The sequence below is a fragment of the Miscanthus floridulus genome, chromosome 8 (genome assembly GCF_019320115.1).
Source record: "Miscanthus floridulus cultivar M001 chromosome 8, ASM1932011v1, whole genome shotgun sequence".
NCBI lineage: Eukaryota > Viridiplantae > Streptophyta > Magnoliopsida > Poales > Poaceae > Miscanthus > Miscanthus floridulus.
In genome coordinates, this window is record NC_089587.1 from 72,087,134 (window position 1) to 72,105,263 (window position 18,130).

The 18,130-nt window shown below is 52.4% G+C and overlaps 2 protein-coding genes across 5 annotated transcripts in view; both read left to right on the top strand.

The window, feature by feature from the left end:
- The first annotated feature begins 1,900 nt into the window (after nt 1-1,900).
- LOC136472553 (F-box/kelch-repeat protein At1g22040-like) lies at nt 1,901-4,456 on the top strand. The gene is made up of 2 exons (XM_066470256.1): nt 1,901-2,197; nt 2,674-4,456. The coding sequence occupies exon 2, from the start codon at nt 2,702-2,704 to the stop codon at nt 4,103-4,105; it is 1,404 nt and encodes a 467-aa protein (XP_066326353.1). The 5' UTR covers nt 1,901-2,197; nt 2,674-2,701; the 3' UTR covers nt 4,106-4,456.
- A 1,273-nt stretch (nt 4,457-5,729) lies between these two features.
- The window catches only part of LOC136476662 (kelch repeat-containing protein At3g27220-like), a 45,051-nt gene continuing 32,650 nt past the window's right edge, over nt 5,730-18,130 (top strand). The window contains exons 1-6 of one of the 4 annotated variants that reach the window (XM_066474588.1): nt 5,730-6,064; nt 6,140-6,297; nt 6,776-7,005; nt 7,504-7,674; nt 11,883-12,537; nt 12,615-13,583. In XM_066474588.1, the coding sequence (XP_066330685.1) occupies nt 5,836-6,064; nt 6,140-6,297; nt 6,776-7,005; nt 7,504-7,674; nt 11,883-12,537 (1,443 nt within the window). In that variant the 5' untranslated portion in view covers nt 5,730-5,835 and the 3' untranslated portion in view covers nt 12,615-13,583. Of the gene's footprint in view, nt 6,317-6,775; nt 7,006-7,503; nt 7,675-11,882; nt 12,538-12,614; nt 13,584-18,130 lie in introns of those variants that run through there. The other 3 variants (XM_066474589.1, XM_066474592.1, XM_066474591.1) reach the window with 3 other exon arrangements.

An 18,130-nucleotide genomic window follows, 5' to 3' on the forward strand; every position in this document is an offset into this window, starting at 1 on the left:
GGCCTGCCTAATGTATGCCTCTGTGGCTGCTTGACTTTCTAGAATCCAGGTAAGCATGTATTATTGGTGAACGTCGAAAGCAGATTTTTTTTTCAACATAGATGTGTATGAGCACGTTTTTTTATTATATTGGAGCAAGGCCCCAAGGCAGGCTCCTTAGCTTAGTCCCAAAGTTTTGCGGTTGACGTCCTTGGTTTCCTTCCAGCTCGATCGTCTCCTCCTTTTCTTTTCTAACTAACGAATGTTTGGTTGGGACCTGGGAGCATGCTTGACCTTTTGAACCCAATCTTTAGCTAGGACACTGCTATTGATACGAAAACCATTTTTATAGGTGGAGAGTAACGCATTTCCACATGTATTTAGCCAATCGTATGCATAAATGCCTATCCCACAACATGCAATTCTAAGTGAACCACCGTGGAGCGGGGGGGGGGGGGGGGGGGGGGGGGGGGGGAGTAGTTTTTTTATTTAATTATGATTGATTAGAACGTGTGTTATGATTAGGGATGAAACGGGTGGAAAAACCATATACAACTGTTTTTCATTTTTGTTTCGTATTTGATCATTGAAAACGGGAATGGGACCGAGATACCTAGGAACCAAAACGAAAACGGGAATATGAAAATGAACAATCACATACGAGAATTGGATCATGGCATGTTCCTATTTGACATGTTAGGAGCTAGCCTCATTGAAGTGCCTCGTGGGTTTTGTGGGCGTGGTTGGTTCCCTGGAGGAGCCTGCGTGTCTGCACTGATTGGTTGGCTGAATGGAGGCTTCAGCTGACGGGTGTAAACTAGCCCACCTAACCTGGTTGTCCAGAAACGAAATGAGATTGGTGAGTCTGGCTCGTGTAGCGCACGACACCCGTTCCCACAAGCACTTTTCTCTCTATAAAGCTAGTTCATCCGTCGACCCAAACAATCTCTCTCTAACATGTCTCTGTTCAGCTGATAACCAAGTAGAATGCTCTTGCACGAGATGAAACTGGTGGGCAGGGGCCTGGCTAGATGGTATGAGCCAGGCTCAACCTTTCTTCGAACCAGTCACGCTCTTGGTGCCTGTCAAGAGAACTTTCTAAATTCTTGAACTAATATTTGACGAAAAGATCTACGGCCTGGTCGTTTGTTGGTTTCAGCCAGCCCAAACCAGCCAGCAAACAGTGTTTTTCTCTTACAACAAACCAGCACCAGCCAGCCCAAACCAGCACAGAAATCAACCAGCGAACATGCCGCTAATATTCAAAGGTTGCTATAGTAATAACCACTAAAATTTATCACGTATTTCATAGATATAGGATGAATACATGTCTATTCCGCCTAAAAACATGATTCCACATAAATACAACCTGTTCGGTTGACTGGTTCGTATCGTTGATGATTCGTGAAGAAGTACTGCTAGCTGGTTTGTGTGAGAGAAAAATACTATTCCGACTGAAAATTTACGATCGTTTACGACAAGCCACAGCCAAACGAGCTGATAAACCGAAACATCTCCTCCCGCGCGCGCTTCCCCGTTCAGTTTCCGTATTCTTTCCACAAATTCGAAAATAAGCACAATAAACATATAGAAAATGGAACAGAGACATAAGTTTTTTTTTTGTGAGGATAACAGAGACATAAGTTATCTGATCCTTTTTTATCTCTGAACAGAATGCAAGTGGTGCTTCTGCATCTTCATTCTTATTTTTTTTTGGAAACCATCAGCTTCACCGTGAAGCATAAGTTTAACTGAATATGTAAGGAATCGAAGGAGAGCCGCGAACAATTTCTTGTTCTCGAATTAGAATGTGTTAACAGCAACTGACAAGTGGGCCCACTGATTAAAGGACTTGGGAGAAGCTTGCAGCCACATCATTCCGCTCACTCAAGTGGTCAGTGACTTGAGTGTCCTGTCTGCCCACCCCGAGAAAAAAAAAAACACCTCGCAGCATTCCGAGTGGAACAGCTTCAGCCTCCAGTGCACGCTGGCGGCGGCGGCGTCCTTTTCTCCTACCGCTGGCCTGCCCGCGCGATAAATATCTCTCCCAACTCCTCTTCCTCTTCGTACTGTTCTCCAGGGCGAGGGCTTGTCCTCGTCTCCAACGCCGGCAAGAGCTACTACAGAGCTTCTTCCCAAGCGCGATATGAAAGATGCGTGCGGCGGAAACGCAGACGGCGGAGCTGTACTGTAGTGCCACCATGGGATTGCCAAATTGGTTAGCTCTTCCTTCACGTACTGTACATGATTTTATTTTTCCCAGCAGCTCGTAGTGGATGTGGATGTTTTGGCTCCTCCATTTCGATTTTTGGGCAAGGAAGCAGGGCTTTAAGGCAGATTCCATTTCCTCCGTTCCAAACACCATGTGCTGTCAGCCAACAAACATGGGACTTGGATCCCTTTGTAATTCCTTTGAAAAGCCACCGATCCAAGCATGGTCGCTGTCCGTTTTTATTTGGCTATTTCCTAGGGGGATTTGGCGATGCTTTCAAGTCACGGTGAACTGTCCTTTGTATTTTCAGATTTGGAACCAAAGAATTAGATTTTTCTTGTCATGATGTTTGATTCTTTTCTTCCAAATTATCCAAGAATTATATATAGGTTTTCCCATCTTTTCTTCCATTTTCACTGCTCAAATTATGCCTTTGCCCACTGGTCCACTGGTTAATTACTCTATTTATTAAATTTCTGTAGATACAGGTGGCCAAGAAGACATCAACAAATGGGGGCTTTCTTGAGCTCCGCCGCCAGCAAGGACCAGCAGTGGGAGCACGACGAAGCTCCACGACCAGATTCCTCCAAGAAGATGCGGATTTCGACCCCTCTCTGCAGCCACGGCCACCCGAGGCTGATCCCGGGGCTCCCGGATGAGATCTCTCTGCAAATCCTCGCGAGGATGCCGCGGATGGGGTACCTGAAGGCCAAGATGGTCTCCCAGAGCTGGAAGGCGGCGGTAACCGGCGCAGAGCTGTACCGGCTGAGGAAGGAGCTTGGCGTGGCCGAAGAGTGGCTGTACATACTGATGAAGATGGCAGATGATCAGAAGCTGGTTTGGCACGCTTTCGATCCTGTTAGCAACCAATGGCAGAGGCTGCCACTCATGCCTGGGATCAGTCATAGCAGAGTCTATGGGTTGGGCTTGGGGGATCTGGTGAGCGCTGGCATAAGGATCTTTGACATTATCAGAGGCTGGCTTGGTCAGAAGGAATTGTTAGGCAGTATACCATTCTGTGGCTGTGCCGTCGGCGCTGCTGATGGCTGCCTCTATGTTTTGGGTGGGTTCTCTAGAGCTTCCACAATGAAATGCGTGTGGAGGTATGATCCCTCTGTCAATTCATGGCAGGAGGTGAGCCCGATGAGCACCGGGCGTGCCTTTTGCAAGACTAGCCTGTTGAACAGCAAGCTGTATGTTGTTGGTGGTGTGAGCAAAGGCAAGAATGGGTTAGCTCCGCTGAAATCCGCTGAAGTGTTTGACCCGGCAACTGGGGTTTGGGCTGAGGTGCCAGATATGTTATTCTCCAAATCGCAAGCTCTACCGATGGCCTTAGCTGATCTACTTAAGCCTATTGCTACCGGAGTGACCTCATACAGAGGGAAGCTGTATGTTCCTCAGAGCCTTTATTCCTGGCCCTTCGCTGTTGATGTTGGTGGAGAGATCTTTGATCCTGAGACAAATTCATGGGAACAAATGCCTATGGGCATGGGTGAAGGTTGGCCTGCAAGGCAGGCTGGAATGAAATTGAGTGCTGTTGTAGATGGCAATCTGTATGCCTTGGAGCCAGCAACTTCTTCTGGCAGTGCCAAGATAAAGATGTACGATGCTCAAGAGGATACTTGGAAGGTTGCTGTAAGCCAGGTACCTGTTGGGGCCTTTGCCGAGTCAGACAGTCCTTACTTGCTTGTTGGATTTCTTGGAAAGCTCCATTTGATCATCAAGGATGCGGGTAGCAGAATTGATGTCATGCAAACGGACTCTCTGAAACCAATGGATTCACCAGCCCTTTTGACTGGCATAACATGCCAAGTCCCAGATGTCTCCTTGGAACAAGCAGATGTTTGGAAAGCCATTGCGTCGAAAAGTATCACAACTGCTGAACTTGTCAGCTGTCAGGTTCTTAGCATTTGAGTTTTTAAGGTTGAGTTTCTCTGGATCTTTGTATAAGTTTGTGCAGTAGATATGTTTGTGCCGCACATCTAATTTGTCAGGCAACTTCTTGTGGTTTCAACCTGAAGAATAGGTAGTCTCCGTCTTCTGTTACAAATGTAATCAGTGAACTGCAGAGATTATTTTCTGTCAGCAATGTACATATGTGTGTGCAATCTGGGTAATTCAGTTTTGTAATTGTTTTCTTCTACTCTTATCTATGTATATAACATTACATAAAACTGAATAAGGTTGTTGCAGCTTTGTCCAATTCCAAAGGCAACAGTGCTGAGTCAATCACCAGAGCAATCTGAACCCAGTTCATTGTTCAAACCGCTGTAAATTCCAGTTTTCATACCATGGACTTTGGTTTCTCCATGGAAAGTGTGTGCAATGATCCCCTTGAAGAGACATGTGTTTCCTCCATCCATGATGCATTCCAGAACCTGTGAATCTTTATTCGCAATTTTTTTTTAAAAAAAATCCTTTTTTTGGTCAGTCAACTTGAAAATATGTTCCGTTCCTGACTTGCTTTCACAATCTTGGATCTGTACATACTCCTATGTTCCTCGAGCTCCGCATCAGAACATTCTAATTCAAGAAGATCGGCATGATCTCTGGATAATATAATTTGGCATTTTAGGAGCAGGCAGTACCAGTATGAATCGAATCCATGTTATCATGATGCCTTACCACAAGTTCCTTTGAACTGTTGCTGGTCAAAAAATGTGAGGCTCTTCAGTTCAGCCGCATACTTGGCGTGTTTTTTTTCTTATTGACTCCTGCTGTCACTTGCGTGATGTCGATATCTGTCTATCTGTTGATTGTCAATAATAGCTGCGAACAAAAAAAAATGTGGAAGCGTCTCATGATTATGATGTTGGCAAGTGCTCTTCGGGCCTAAAATAAAAGCACTTCTAGAATATGTTGGAGAGATCAATTCTGTTACTCATCTGTCCCCAAAAAAACCGAAGTCTCGTTTACCAAAGAGTTAAGCAATCTCTTAGTTTTGTTTGACTTCTCATGAAGCAAGATTTTCATTCTTTGGTTTCTCCAGTTCATTGTTCAAACGTTGGTGTGGTGTTCTGCAGATTGGAGTTTAAACCCTCCATTTCAACATTTACAGGCATTATTCCGATATCTTACATAAAAACGTTGAAGTTTCACAAAGTGTTTAGTGAGATTTGAAAAAATATTGAGATCCTCTTTGGAATGCGGGACCTTTTTTCTATTTCATATGAAAACAAACTTATTCCAAAGTGCCCTGGATCTAGTATTTTCAAATGTTGACTAGTAGTTCAAAATTTTAGATATACTAAATATTTTTAATGTATTATTTCAAAATCTTCACATAAATGTTTCCAAACTGGTAATCAGGTTTTGGGAATTGTTAAACCAATTACACAAAGTATTGAAAACACAAAAACATAAATATAATAACACTAGAAGGGCTCAGGATGCACGACTTTGGGCTGACATCCGCGAAGTGGGCCGACACCAACAGAACCGGGCCGCTACTTGCGAGCCGGATGGGCATTGGGCTCGTACTAACTCACAGACACGTGGGTCCGGAGTCACGCTCCCCTTTCGCACGTGCGCGCCGAAACCGGACGCCGTCACGCCGGTGCCGTCGCCGCCTGAACCCGCCGCGGTTTCGCCATCGCGCGGCCGCCCACCATTTCTGCGACCCACCCCACAGAAAAGCTTCGCCCATGTCGTCGCCGCCGACGCGTCTTCTTCTTCTTTTTCTCCCCCCTGCTCCTCCTCCTCCTCCGCCCCTCCTCATTCGAACCCGCCATGGTCACCTCCAAGCCCCTGCCGCTCCGCCTCGCGGTGCCGCTCGCCCTCGCCCTCCTCCTCGCGCTCGCCCTCGTCGCCAACTTCCTCTGGGCCTCCTCATCTCGTCGAGCCTCCCCGCTCTCGGCCTCCTCTTCCAGAACGGTAACCACGCCTCCGCGCGCCGCATTGCCCTGGCACGAACCAATGGCATGTTCTGAACCATTGCTCCTCTCGCAGGTGATGCGGAAGCGCGCCAAGGCGGTGGGGCACCTGAACGCGACGTACGCAGACCTGCCGGCGCCGCACTGGGACTGGGAGGAGATGCCCGCGGCGCCCGTGCCACGCCTCGACGGGGCGTCGGTGCAGATTGGGGATCTCCTCTACGTCTTCTCCGGGTACGGGAACATCGACCATGTGAGGCACCTTTGCTTACTATCGCCTTGTTCTTCTGGAGTCTGGACGATTTCCCTTTCGTAATGTCTTCACGCTTCCTTAAAAGATTGAACGGCTAGTGTAAGTGTTCGGTTTTGCTGGTAAATAAGTCACCAATCGAATTATGAGCTAATTCCATTACATCGAAGGTGCAATCTGTGTAGTATTAGCTTCATTTGGTTAGCAGCTTTGAGTTTTTCGCTTTAGCATAGAAATAGAATGCCGGAAAAAGGAATTGCAAAACTAATCATACACGTATATCACTGATCGAATCTAGCTGTAAGGTTTTAACTTTTCCGGGGATGTAACATTTAGAATTTCAAATAGTAGGATCTGTAGTATATGAGCAAGATCAAGCATTTCTTACTGCGAATGATTACTACTGCAAATCTTGGCAGTATCCTTCCTTTCTGAACTATTGCTTTGTTCATTGCTTTTCAGGTCCATTCTCATGTTGATGTTTACAATTTCACTTCTAACACATGGGCCGAAAGGTTTGATATGCCCAAGGAGATGGCACATTCTCATTTAGGAATGGCCTCAGATGGTAGGTACATCTATGCAGTTTCAGGACAGTATGGACCACAGTGCCGCGCCTCGATCAATCGCAACTTCGTTTTCGACACAGAGACTAGAGAGTGGCATGAGTTGCCCCCTTTACCATTTCCTAGGTATGTGTGGTACAGTGCACTTAGTTTATTAGCCATAAACCCGTTCATGGAGTGATGCTTATGTCTTTTCTATGTTTTTTTCTTCTATATATCATTTATTATCATGTACACACTTGTTCAAATTTGGTTCTAGTCCATTGGCTTTACCAATTCATGCTACTATCCAACAAACATGTTAAACACATAATGCCAGGCATCTGCTTGTTATAATTTTGCTTCTAATTTTGCATTTTCTAATGTCTGAGCAGTTAACTAAGAATCAAATTGTAGTATTCTGTATGGAGAATAATCTTTTAGTATGCCACTTGATCAGCCTAAACCTACAAAATGACATTAACCTTTTAGCAATACATGGAATTATTGTATTGTAAGGCCCTCTATATACTGCCAATGTTTATTTTCAAAATCTGCTGAAATGGTTTATTGCTTGCATTCTGTATTTCTCTAGTTGTTGCTGGCACATAGCACCAAAAAACTTTAATTTGTGAAAATTTTCAGGTATGCACCAGCTACTCAGCTTTGGCGTGGGCGGCTCCATGTGATGGGTGGAGGCAAAGAGGACCGTCATGAACCTGGATTGGAGCATTGGAGCCTTGCTGTCAAGGATGGCAAGGCACTGGAGAACGAGTGGCAAGCTGAAGTACCCATACCACGTGGTGGACCTCATAGGTATGTCGGAGTGAACTTGTGTCATTTGCCTGCAGTCGCGATGAGTCATGCCTGTTTTGAGGGATGATTGTTGGTATCTAGTGCTTAGAGACTCATACTGTTTATCCTTTGTTGTGGTACAGTACAGATGTTATGTCGGTTGTCATTTCCTTTTTGCGAGACCCAGTTACAGACGACGCTCACAAACACGAGCGCACACTCACCCCCATTAACGCACGCACGCACACCCTACCTCTATGAGCACCTCCGAAGAACTGAGTTGGACCGGCAAATCTTGAGATTGATGAAGTCACCATAGGCACCTCGCTGTCGACGGGCACGTCGCCTACCACTGAAAGTGTCGGTGTTTCGTACGAACACCGGCAAGTAAATTTATAGTAATGCGCGTTAGGCTCGGATGGTGTGCTAAAGGACACAAAATTTATACTGGTTCGGGCCGAATGTCCCTACGTCCAGTTTGTTGCTGCTCGTGTTATTAGCACCGTGAACGGTCTGTAGTAAGGGGTACAAACGATCGAGAGAGGGGGACTGGTCCCAAGTCTCTGATGGAAGGGTTGAAAGGAGGTCAAGAGCTTCGTAGCAGCTTGACTGTGTGTATGTGAGTCTTCTTGTTCGGTTCAAAGTTCGTCCTTTTGATGGAGGAAGCGCATCCCCTTTTATAGAGGAAGGGGCTGGCTTATACAAGGGTGAGGGTTTAGGATGTATACTCTATCTAGTCTTGTGGCTCACGTCTACCTGGCCTGGTTCTTCATTCTGATGAGTACGAAGGAAGATAAGCGCCTACAATACTGTCGATGTCTCTGTAGAATGTCAGATTGATCACAGAATGCTGCCCTGCGCAGGGTATGGGCTGTAGTAGCCTCTCCCAGCCTTGCCCCGCACGCCTTCTGGTTCCTGTGAGTCTTCGTCGGAGGGACGAGGGGTCGGGGTCCGGAGTAACGCCGTGGTCAAGGCCTTCTGACTTGGTGGACCTGAGGGGTCGGGAAGCGGGCGCCGCTCCCTCGGGTCCATGGCGTGGTGACAGAATATCCGTCGTTCGTGGAGATAGCAAATCTTTTTCTGGAGCGTAGCGGTTGTCGTATATCTTCGTCGGGTTCTGTGTCCCAGGGCTAAAGGCGGCGCCTACAACTTTACAGGGCGAGGAGCACGCACCTGTAAAGCCTTTCGGGCTCTGCGGCGCCCGGAAGGGTCTAAAGCTCCTGTCCCATCACTCCCTGGCCTGAACGTCCTGTCTTTGCCCTGTACCTATCATCTCGAGGGAACGGGGAGAAGTTGTCAGGCAAGATGAATCCAGTCTTTAGATATGGAGCAGGGTGAGGCTCGTTCCTTGCCGTCGGGCGAAACGGAGACCAGTCCCTAACTCTCGGGCGAGACCGATCCTGCCCCTCCGGGGTCGGGCGAGGCGGAATCTATCCCTTAGCCCTCGGGTGAGACCGAGCCCGCCCTAAAGGCGTCGGGCGAGACGGAGACTAGCCCTGAGCCCTCGGGCGAGGCAGAGCCACCTCAATGGCGTCGGGTGAGACGGAGTCTATCCCTCGGCCCTCGGGCGAGACCGAGCCCGCCCTAAAGGCGTCGAGCGAGACGGAGACTAACCCTGAGCCCTCGGGCGAGGCAGAGTTATCTCAAAAAGGCGTCGGGCGAGGCGGAACCAAACTCCTGTCATTCGAACAAGGGACGAAACGGCGCTCTTGTGCGTCCAGAAGTTTTTAATGTTTGGTGGTTATTGGTTCCACCTTCTGGGGTACCCCGGTATTAGGTCCCCGACAGTAGCTCCCGAGCCTCTAGGTGATTCGAGCAGAACCGCCTAGAGGGTGTTTTTTGACTTCGTCGAAGTTATTTTGCCGAAGGGTGCGTGCGAGCGCACCCGATGGGTGTAGCCCCCGAGCCCCCGGGTGATTCGAGTAGAGTCGCCCGGGGGGTTGTATTGGTCCCTTCGCGGGTAAGGCTGAAGGACTTAGTTTTTCGTCAACTGGATGTTTTTCCGAGGGGGTCGTGGTATCCCGTTCGCGGGGATTTTATTCAGGGCTGACCTAGCCGGGGCTCGACCATGGATCGAGACCTCAGTAATGCTTGCGCCCTTGATTTTGGATTGTTCGCGGACCCGTCCCTAGTTGGGCCGGTCGCTAAGTTTTTGGGCCTTAGGTGGGCCAAAGAGAGAAAAGGTCTTCGTGGCTTGCGTCTCCCTGGTGGGTAGAGAGTCCGGATTCGCCTGGGGAAGGCGAACCGTCCACCGTGATTTTTGGGGTGAGAGGATAGGGACTGCGAGCACGTGTCCCATGACGTGACGCGGTGGTGCGCGTGGCAGCCCCGGAGATCGAGGCGGACGGTTGCCCTTGTCGCGTCCGTCGCCTCTATAAAACCACGGGGTTCGCCCCCAAGGTTCCGTATTTCGCTCCCCTGCCTTTGCGCTCTGAAACATCCGCCGCCAATCGCCCCAGCCTCCTGCACCCGCATCGCCACCGTCGATCGGCTCGCGTTCGTGTTGCAGCCGCCGTCAAGCTCGCGCCTGCCCTTCTCCCCAATCGCTTTAATGGAGTTGTGGGGCAGATCTAGCATCACCTCACGGCGTTTGGAGGGCCTCGTTCGCCGTGGCCTTCTCCGCCCATTGTCCGCCGTCCAGGAGTGGCTGCTACCTGGCGACGAGGGTGAGCCGGTGCCGCCTGAAGGGTATGTCGTCTCTTTCGCCGTCTTCCATGAGCGGGGATTCGTGGTACCCGCGCATAGATTCCTTCGGGGGCTGCTGGATTATTATGAGGTGGAGCTGCAGCATCTAACCCCGAATGGGGTTCAGCATATGGCGGCGTTTGTTGCCCTGTGCGAGGGTTTCTTGGGGATCGATCCCCACTTCGATCTGTGGCGATATTTCTTTACCGTTAGTTTGTCGAAGAAGAAGGTTGGGGGGAAGGATGTGAGCGTGCCGATGGGATGTGCCAGCGTTCATCTGCGCCATAATCGGTCGAAGGGTTACCTGTCCATGCGTCTGGCAACCTCCAACAAGGGATGGCACTCGCAATGGTTTTATGTCAGGGATGATGTGAGCGCCACCCTGCCGAGGTATACCGGGCGCCTTATTGAAAAGGCTCCGGAATCGTGGGCTTGGGGCGTCCAGTACAAAGACAAGAAACACCTTGCCGACCCTCTTTCCGCCCTCCAAGCCCTGAAGGAACGGGGCGTAAAGGGGACGGGGATTATCGGCGCCTATCATGCGAGGAGGGTGGCGCCGCTGATGGCGCGCGTGCTTCCCCTGCATCGGATGATGCCCGGGATGTCGTTCGAGGGGACGGTGCTCGTTGACGAGGCGCTCCCCTTCTCGGAAGTGGTGCAGCGTATAAAGGAGGCGACGGAGCCGACGAAGGATTCCACAGGCAGCGTCCTCGACATTGTGTATCCGGTGCCCGGACATCCCCCAATGCGGCCGGAACCTGGGTTCCTTGAATTCGTAAGCCCTCTTCTCCCGTGCCCTTTTCTTTTCTCTGAATTTGTATTTGTTGATACTCGCCTTCGTGATGTTGGAACCAGCCGAGGGGGCTAGTCTTCAAGAACAGTCCGGTTCCGCTGCCCAAGGACAAGGCCGTGGCGGCGGCGAATCGACTCGCGGCCGAGCGGGACAAGAAAGCAAGAGAGCAGATGAAGGCGGCGAAACGACTGAAGCAGGAGGCACAGGATCGGGGAGAGGACGTGAGCAGTGAGGATGACGACGATGACGATGACGATGACGACGAGGTAGCCGTCGGCGTGGATTGGCTCCTGGAGGGCGAGGACACGCTGACAAGTGGCCACCCGTCCGTGCAGGACCCTTCCCGTTTCACGTGGAGGGAAGTGAATCGGTGAGGTCGGTGGAGGCCGGCGAGTCCGCCGCTTCGCACGGCGTCCCGGCCGAGGACCGGTGGATAGAGGAAAGCGGGCCTGCCGCTGCCGACCCCATGGTGATGGTGGAGGGGGGTGGCTCTGGTGCCGCGCCCCATGAGACGATGGAGGGGAGCGGCTCTAGTGCCACGCCCCACGAGGTGAGCCCCCCTGCTCCGGAGCAGGGGGCAGGCTCGAAACGGTCCCACCCAGACGAGTCGGGGCAGGGATCTGGGGATCCGTCCCCAAAACGCTTCCGCCGGCCGAGGACGTCAACGTGAGCTGCTGATCCCATTCTTGACACCCTCATTTTATTTTTATTTCTATTCTATTTTAAGCTAATGGTTATTACCTTTGTGTAGGTTCTTGCGGACGGGTCACCCCCTGGGGCTGGCGCCCAAGAAGAGTCTCGCCATTCAAGCGGGACAGATGACGTCGCCTGGTGTCACCCCTGTTTCGAGCAGGAGTGGTGCCGACGTCGGGTCTGCGTTGGCCAACCCGACGGCGTCTGTGGTGGCACCCACGCCCGCGAAGGTTACCGAGCAGGCGGCTTCCTCCATGGTGGACGTGGTACAGCCGGCCGAGGGCCGCATACCGCCGGTGGAGGTGGTCGTGACCGCACCAAGCCAGGATCAGCCGGGGGCGGCCGCGGTGGCGCTCGAGGGCGTGGTGCAATCCGCGCCCCCGGGGGCCCAGGTGGATCCGCCCGTGGCGCTCGAAGCGGCCCAGATGGAGGAGGGCCCAGTCGGAGGGTCCTCGAGCGCGGCAGTGGTGCCGCATAGGGTCAGGAGGGAGCCGCCCCCGGCCCCTTTGTCGGGAGGAAGCCGCTCCCCCGCGTGGGGGGAGCCGCCGCTTCAGTGGATGGCCGCTCAGGACCCGACGTCGGCTCTTTTCTCGCTCGATGATCATTCTGAGAGCATGGAGCGGGAGGGTCTTGACATCGGAATTTCGACCATGCTGGAGGCCCTGGACCAGGCCAGAGGAGCCCTGCGTGAAATCGTTGTTCCTACTACCTAGGTATTCGCTTGATTTTCTTCTTTCTTCACATGTTTTTGTGTTTTCGTATTTCTGATACCAGTCTTCTTCCTCTTCAGGTTCTTGTTGCTCGTAGCTGGAATAAATCCCGATTCCTCCGCGAGCAGAAGGCGGAGTGGGATCGCCTCTCCGAGGAAGCCCGGCTGCGAGCAGATATGGCCGCACAGCTTGCTGCCTTCCAGGAGCGGGAGGCCCAGGCGCGTCAAGACGCGGAGGAGGCCCACGGGATGTTCGAGGATTTGTCGGCGAGGTCCAAGCTGGATGGGGAGGAGATCGTCAGGCTCCAAAAGGAGCGAGACGAGCTGCTGCAGAGGAATGCCGCGGCTAATGAGAAGGCCGGCGAAGTCCTGAAGGAGCTGGAGATGGAGCGGGACCTCTGGCGGAAGGCCGAGAGTAGGGCCACGGCCCTTCAGCAGAAGGTGGACGAGGACGTTGAGGTGGTCCGCTCTCTCCAGGCGGAGCTCGGTGACGCGGTGAGCCGAAGGTTGAGCGCCGAAAACATCTCCGTCAAGCTAGAAAAAGAGGTTGCCCATGCACGAAGGGCCCTTCAGGTTGAGAGCGATGAGCATGATCTTCTGCAAGCTACGGTCGGGGTGGTCCTTAATGCCCTGAAGGTGGTGGAGCCGGTGGAGACCAGCCCGCTCGCGGCTCGTGCTGCAGGTATCACGGCTCGGGTGGGCCAGCTTGAGGAGAGTGCTTTTCACGCCGGGATCACCCAGGCCTTCACTGTCGCCCATGCCCATTACGAGAAGGAAATCAACCTGAAGGTGATGAGCGAAGGTTTCTCGTCCACCTATGAGGATGAAGAGCTGGAGGAAATGGAGAAGATGGTTGCTCCCCTTGCGAAAAACCTGGCGGATAGTCTGAAAGAGATGGTTCTCCCTTCGCGGGAGTAGTTAGTCGAATAATTTTGAGAACAACTTATATGTAATATGTGGACAAGCGTCGGTATTTTCGAGTCTGGACGCGGTTTCGTGATTTTGCGTCGTAATTTCGTTTTGTTTGATTTTTTGCGATCTTACCAATCTGTTCCCCCGAATCTTGTCGCTGGTCTTGATGCGAGGAGATTGTTTTGAAAGAAAGAAGGGAGGTAGCCGTACCTTAACCAGCCCCCGAGTAAGGTCCGACCCCCTGCATTTGCTGGGGTCGGGGGTTACTGGAGATCAGAACTGTGGTTTTGGTGACAGGGTCGACGAAGTCTTTGGATGGCATTGCAATATTCCCCGCCCTGTCTTCAAACAGAAATCCCCAACTGAGGACCCTATGGGCTCGGCAAGGTGGGGCCTTCGAAACTGTGTCCCTGTATTGATTGGCTCAAGCCCCCGGGCCTTGTTAGGGTCTGACAGGGGTCGGCCGTAATTTGTGTGTTACCCCGTCCTCGATTTTCGTAATCGGAGGGGCTGAGTAAACGACACTTGTCTCGACGGCTTGAGTATCGCGCTCAACAAGCTCACTAACGGGTACGTTCGTGTGGAATCCGGGTCCATCATTTGCTGATGGGGTTGGCAGAGCCCTCTGGTGGCACTCCACAATTTCTTAACCCGCCTCCCGGCAGATGCCCGAGCCGTTCGATAGGCTCAGGGGGTCCGATGGCCTCTCCTCGATGGAGATTCTGTGGGTTTGGCTTGGGGTTAGAATCGAACGAGAAAAGGTCGAGACATCCCTGTCTGCGTCTGAGAGGGGTCGGGCAGGGCCGCTGGGGCTTGTCTCAGTTATTTCTCCCTGGCTCTGTTCGGCATGAGGCGGCCTCGAGCCCTTCGCGGGCCGACCTTCGAACCTCGGCCTGTGGCCGCCTATATCGAATGAGGCGACGGTCGTTTCGTGATGCGACACGAAGCGTTGGGATGTTTTGCATATGTATAATGTAATTGAAATGAAGGCGGGGTCGGTAACGTTACCTTGGCGGTATGAGTGACGAAAAGCTCATACTAGATGTGTCCGTGCGGGGTTCGGACCCTGATGTTTGCGATGAGGTTGGAGTAACCTGCATAAGAATCGCTATTCTTTGTTTTTCGTATCTCGGTGGCGTTCCGAGCCGTTTAATTAAATTGGGCAACCTGACAGCTTCTCTTTTGGGGGAGATTCTGTAGGTGGACCCCTCCGAACCCTTCTTGAGAAGGCAGACGTCGAAGCTGGAGACGCGAGGGGTGTTGAGCATGATTTTTCTGGCGAACAGAAACACCGTAGCTACCGAGGCGTAGGGTCTGCTAGTGTCGGATACCGTGAGAAGGGGTACCCCAAACAAGAACCAATAAGATAAACGAGGTCTCAGCCAAAAATCTCCGATTCGCCCGAGGCCCCCTCGCCAAGGCCCCTTCGCCCGAGGCCCCCTCACCGAGGCCTCAGGAGAAGTACCGATTGTCCGATTCGCCCGAGGCCTCCTCGCCAAGGTCTGCGATTCTCCTATTTTCGCGCGAGGCCGGCTCGCCACCAGCCCCGCGACCATCGCTTTAACTAGACTACCCCGGCTGGACATCACATCTAATCAAGGCGCTCAACCGCTCCGACAACCACACGACGGCACAGTACGGCGAAGTGACAGACCAGCACGTCAGCGCCCTGCCATCCACGACGGGACTGTGCAGGGGTTACCGGCTACTGTGCTGCCTAAACTCCTGCACCAAGGACGAACACGACGTGGGGAGTCAGAACTGGGTTCCTGTGACCTCGGGACCAGCGTACTGACCGAGTTCCGCCTCGCCCGAGACTCCCGGTAGGGCCTCAGGCGAGCTGGCCATGCTCCGCCTCGTCCGAGGCTGGGCTCGACCCGCAACCTCGTCGCCTCCGCCTCAAAAGCCGCTCTAGCAGGCTGTCGCATCCAATCAATGCGCCCAGCTGCACCCACTACGTAAGCCACGATCGGCAGTGCACCGCGACAGGAGCGACGGGACAACGATCAAATCGCCTTTTTTACCATCCCTTGCTGACAATACAGGGTACCATATCCTGTAGACGCATGTTCCGCACTGTTCCGCCTAAATCAACTACGACGATGGTCGCCAAGACCCCGCATTGCCGTCTGCAAAGGCCTCGGCACAGCAGGCCTCGGCACAGCGGGTCTCGGCCTCAGCGCAGCGGGTCTCGGCACAACCGACTGTAGCAGCCACCAGGCCTCGGCACTTCATCAAGTCAACAAATGTACAGGAGCGCAGCATGTCGCCGGCCTGGAGACCATACCGACTAGACACCGATGGGAACTCCCATAACGCCGCGCTGCTCCAGGGAGCAGGATACGTCAGCAAATAGTAGCCTTCTCATGTACTTCTGGCTTCCTCCTTGCGGTTATAAAAGGAGGTAGCCGGTACCATTCCGAAGGAGAGCGAGAGGCAGAAAGACGAACTCCCCAATAGAACTACACACTTCTACGCTGCTTGAGGACAACGCCTCAAGCAGCCCGCACCACCCCCGCCGAGACCTGGGACTAGCTCCCTCTCTCACCTAGCTTGTAACCCCCTGCTATGAGCACCCCGGTGCAAGGAATACAAGATCGAACTCTCAGACTGGACGTAGGGCCTCGATCGCCTGAACCAGTATAAACCTTGTGTCTCTTTGCATCACCATCCGGTTCGGGAGCACGCAGCACAAATTTACTCGTTGGTTGAGGACCCCCCGGTTCCGAAACACCGACAGTTGGCGCGCCAGGTAGGGGCAGCTGCGTGTCGTTTTCGTCATCCCAGCAAGACCCGGATGGCAGACCCCATACGACCATTGCGTCTCGGCACCGTAGTTTGGTTCGGGAGCCTAGAGTTCATGTCTCTAGGGCATGAGTACGACATGGTGCTCCTCACTCCTCGAGCCCCACCGTCCGACGATGAAGTCACGCCCCGGCAGCCCAGGCACAGGCGGCGTCCGGGCGGCCGCTCTCGTCGCGCTCGCCAGGCACGACGCGAGCAAGGCGACCCTGATGCTACGCGAACCCGGGGCTGCACGCCACTCCCCGCCGATATCCTACGACCAGCTGTTGGTACGGGGTCCCTGGCTGGGGACCTGTCTGGCCTGAGCCTGGACAAAGGAAAATCGCCGGTGGCTCGCGGCGATGCCCAGTCGTCTAGCTCCGCTCCACCACTCCCTGAAGAGCCGACCCTGGCGAGGCAGAATCTGGAGACGGCGCCGTCCCCATACCCCTTTGGGTTGCGAAATGCCGCCGCCTCTTATGCCTACGCTTACACTGCCGCTCACGAGCACTCCTCGGAACGCCGCCAGCGCTTCGCTCTCGACCTGAGCACCCACTCCGACTCCTCGGACGAGGACGAGGCATGGCCCGGGGTGGATTTCTCCGAACTCCACAACCCTGGGGCTTTGCGCCAATTCTTGGCCGCAAGCGACTACTGCCTCGGCTATTCCGACTCCGACGACGAAGGGACTTACTGAAAGGACCTAGGATGTCGCCTAGAGGGGGGTGAATAGGCGTTTCTAAAAAATCAACACCTTTAAAAGCGGAAACGATTAGTAATAGGAGTTTCCAAAATGGAAACTCCAAATCAAAGTAATACCACCCCTCACAAGTTAGCCACAAAGTATATAAAAGATACTAGATAAACCAAGTGAGCCAAACAGCGGCAACCAAAGAGTTGAATCAAAATGCACTAGTCTGTTAATGTCGGAAGTCCCGACGTTTGGGTCAGAACTTCCGACGTGTCAGAAGTCCCGACGATTGGGTCAGAACTTCCGACGTGTCAGAAGTCCCAACAGTTTGGGTCAGAACTTCCAACGCAAACTGTCAGCACTTCCGACCCCTACGGGAAATGAACTACAAGTGCTAAAATGAACTTTGTGATGCCGATAACTTACAAACCCACTTCCTAGTGGTAAGGTAAGGTGTTGGGTCACTCTCTTGACGTTGATAAGCCACCACTCCGTAGATCGAGTCCCAAACCCTAATGAATAGCTAGAGAGAGGAAGACAACCAAATACATGTAATTTCAAGCAAATTACAACAACAACAAGCACGCGGGAGACAAGAATTTATCCCGAGGTTCGGCAGCCCCACAAAGGAGCTCCTACGTCCTCGTTGTTGAGGTGACCACTTAGGTCGGAGTCTTTTCCACCTCCTTTCCTCACTCAAGGATACCACAAAGGTCACTTGAGTTTCTTCACTAGAAAACAAGGGTAATACAAACTTCCCAAGGCTCTTCCACAAGATGGAAGCGCTTGGGCGACGCCTAGCCGGCTAGGGGAAAATCCCCAAGAGTAACAAATGCAAATCAAACCGGCTTGACGAAGAAATCAAGTGCTCAAGCTTGCTCAAAGTGTTTTTCTCACTCAATCCACTCTCCAATCACTCAAACCCTTTGGGAATCGAAGTTGGAAGCAAAGGAGTGAAGAGAGGGGAGCCTAGAATGCTTGGAGGCTGTTTTGGCCGAGTGTTCGTCGCAATGAAATGAGTGGGCAACGGTTAGAATGGAGGAGACGGGTATTTATACCCCAAGGCAAAATCTAACCGTACAGATCTACGTCGGGAGTTCCGACGCAGATCTCGGGACTTCCGACGTATGAAGAAAACACTGTTCACACGAGGTCAAAAGTCCACGGGTGCAAGTCAGTGTCGGAACTCCCGACTAACATCGGGACTTCC

Coding starts and splice junctions, on each gene's coding strand:
- LOC136472553 (XM_066470256.1), top strand. CDS start 2,702: ATGGGGGCTTTCTTGAGCTCCGCCGCCAGCAAGGACCAGCAGTGGGAG.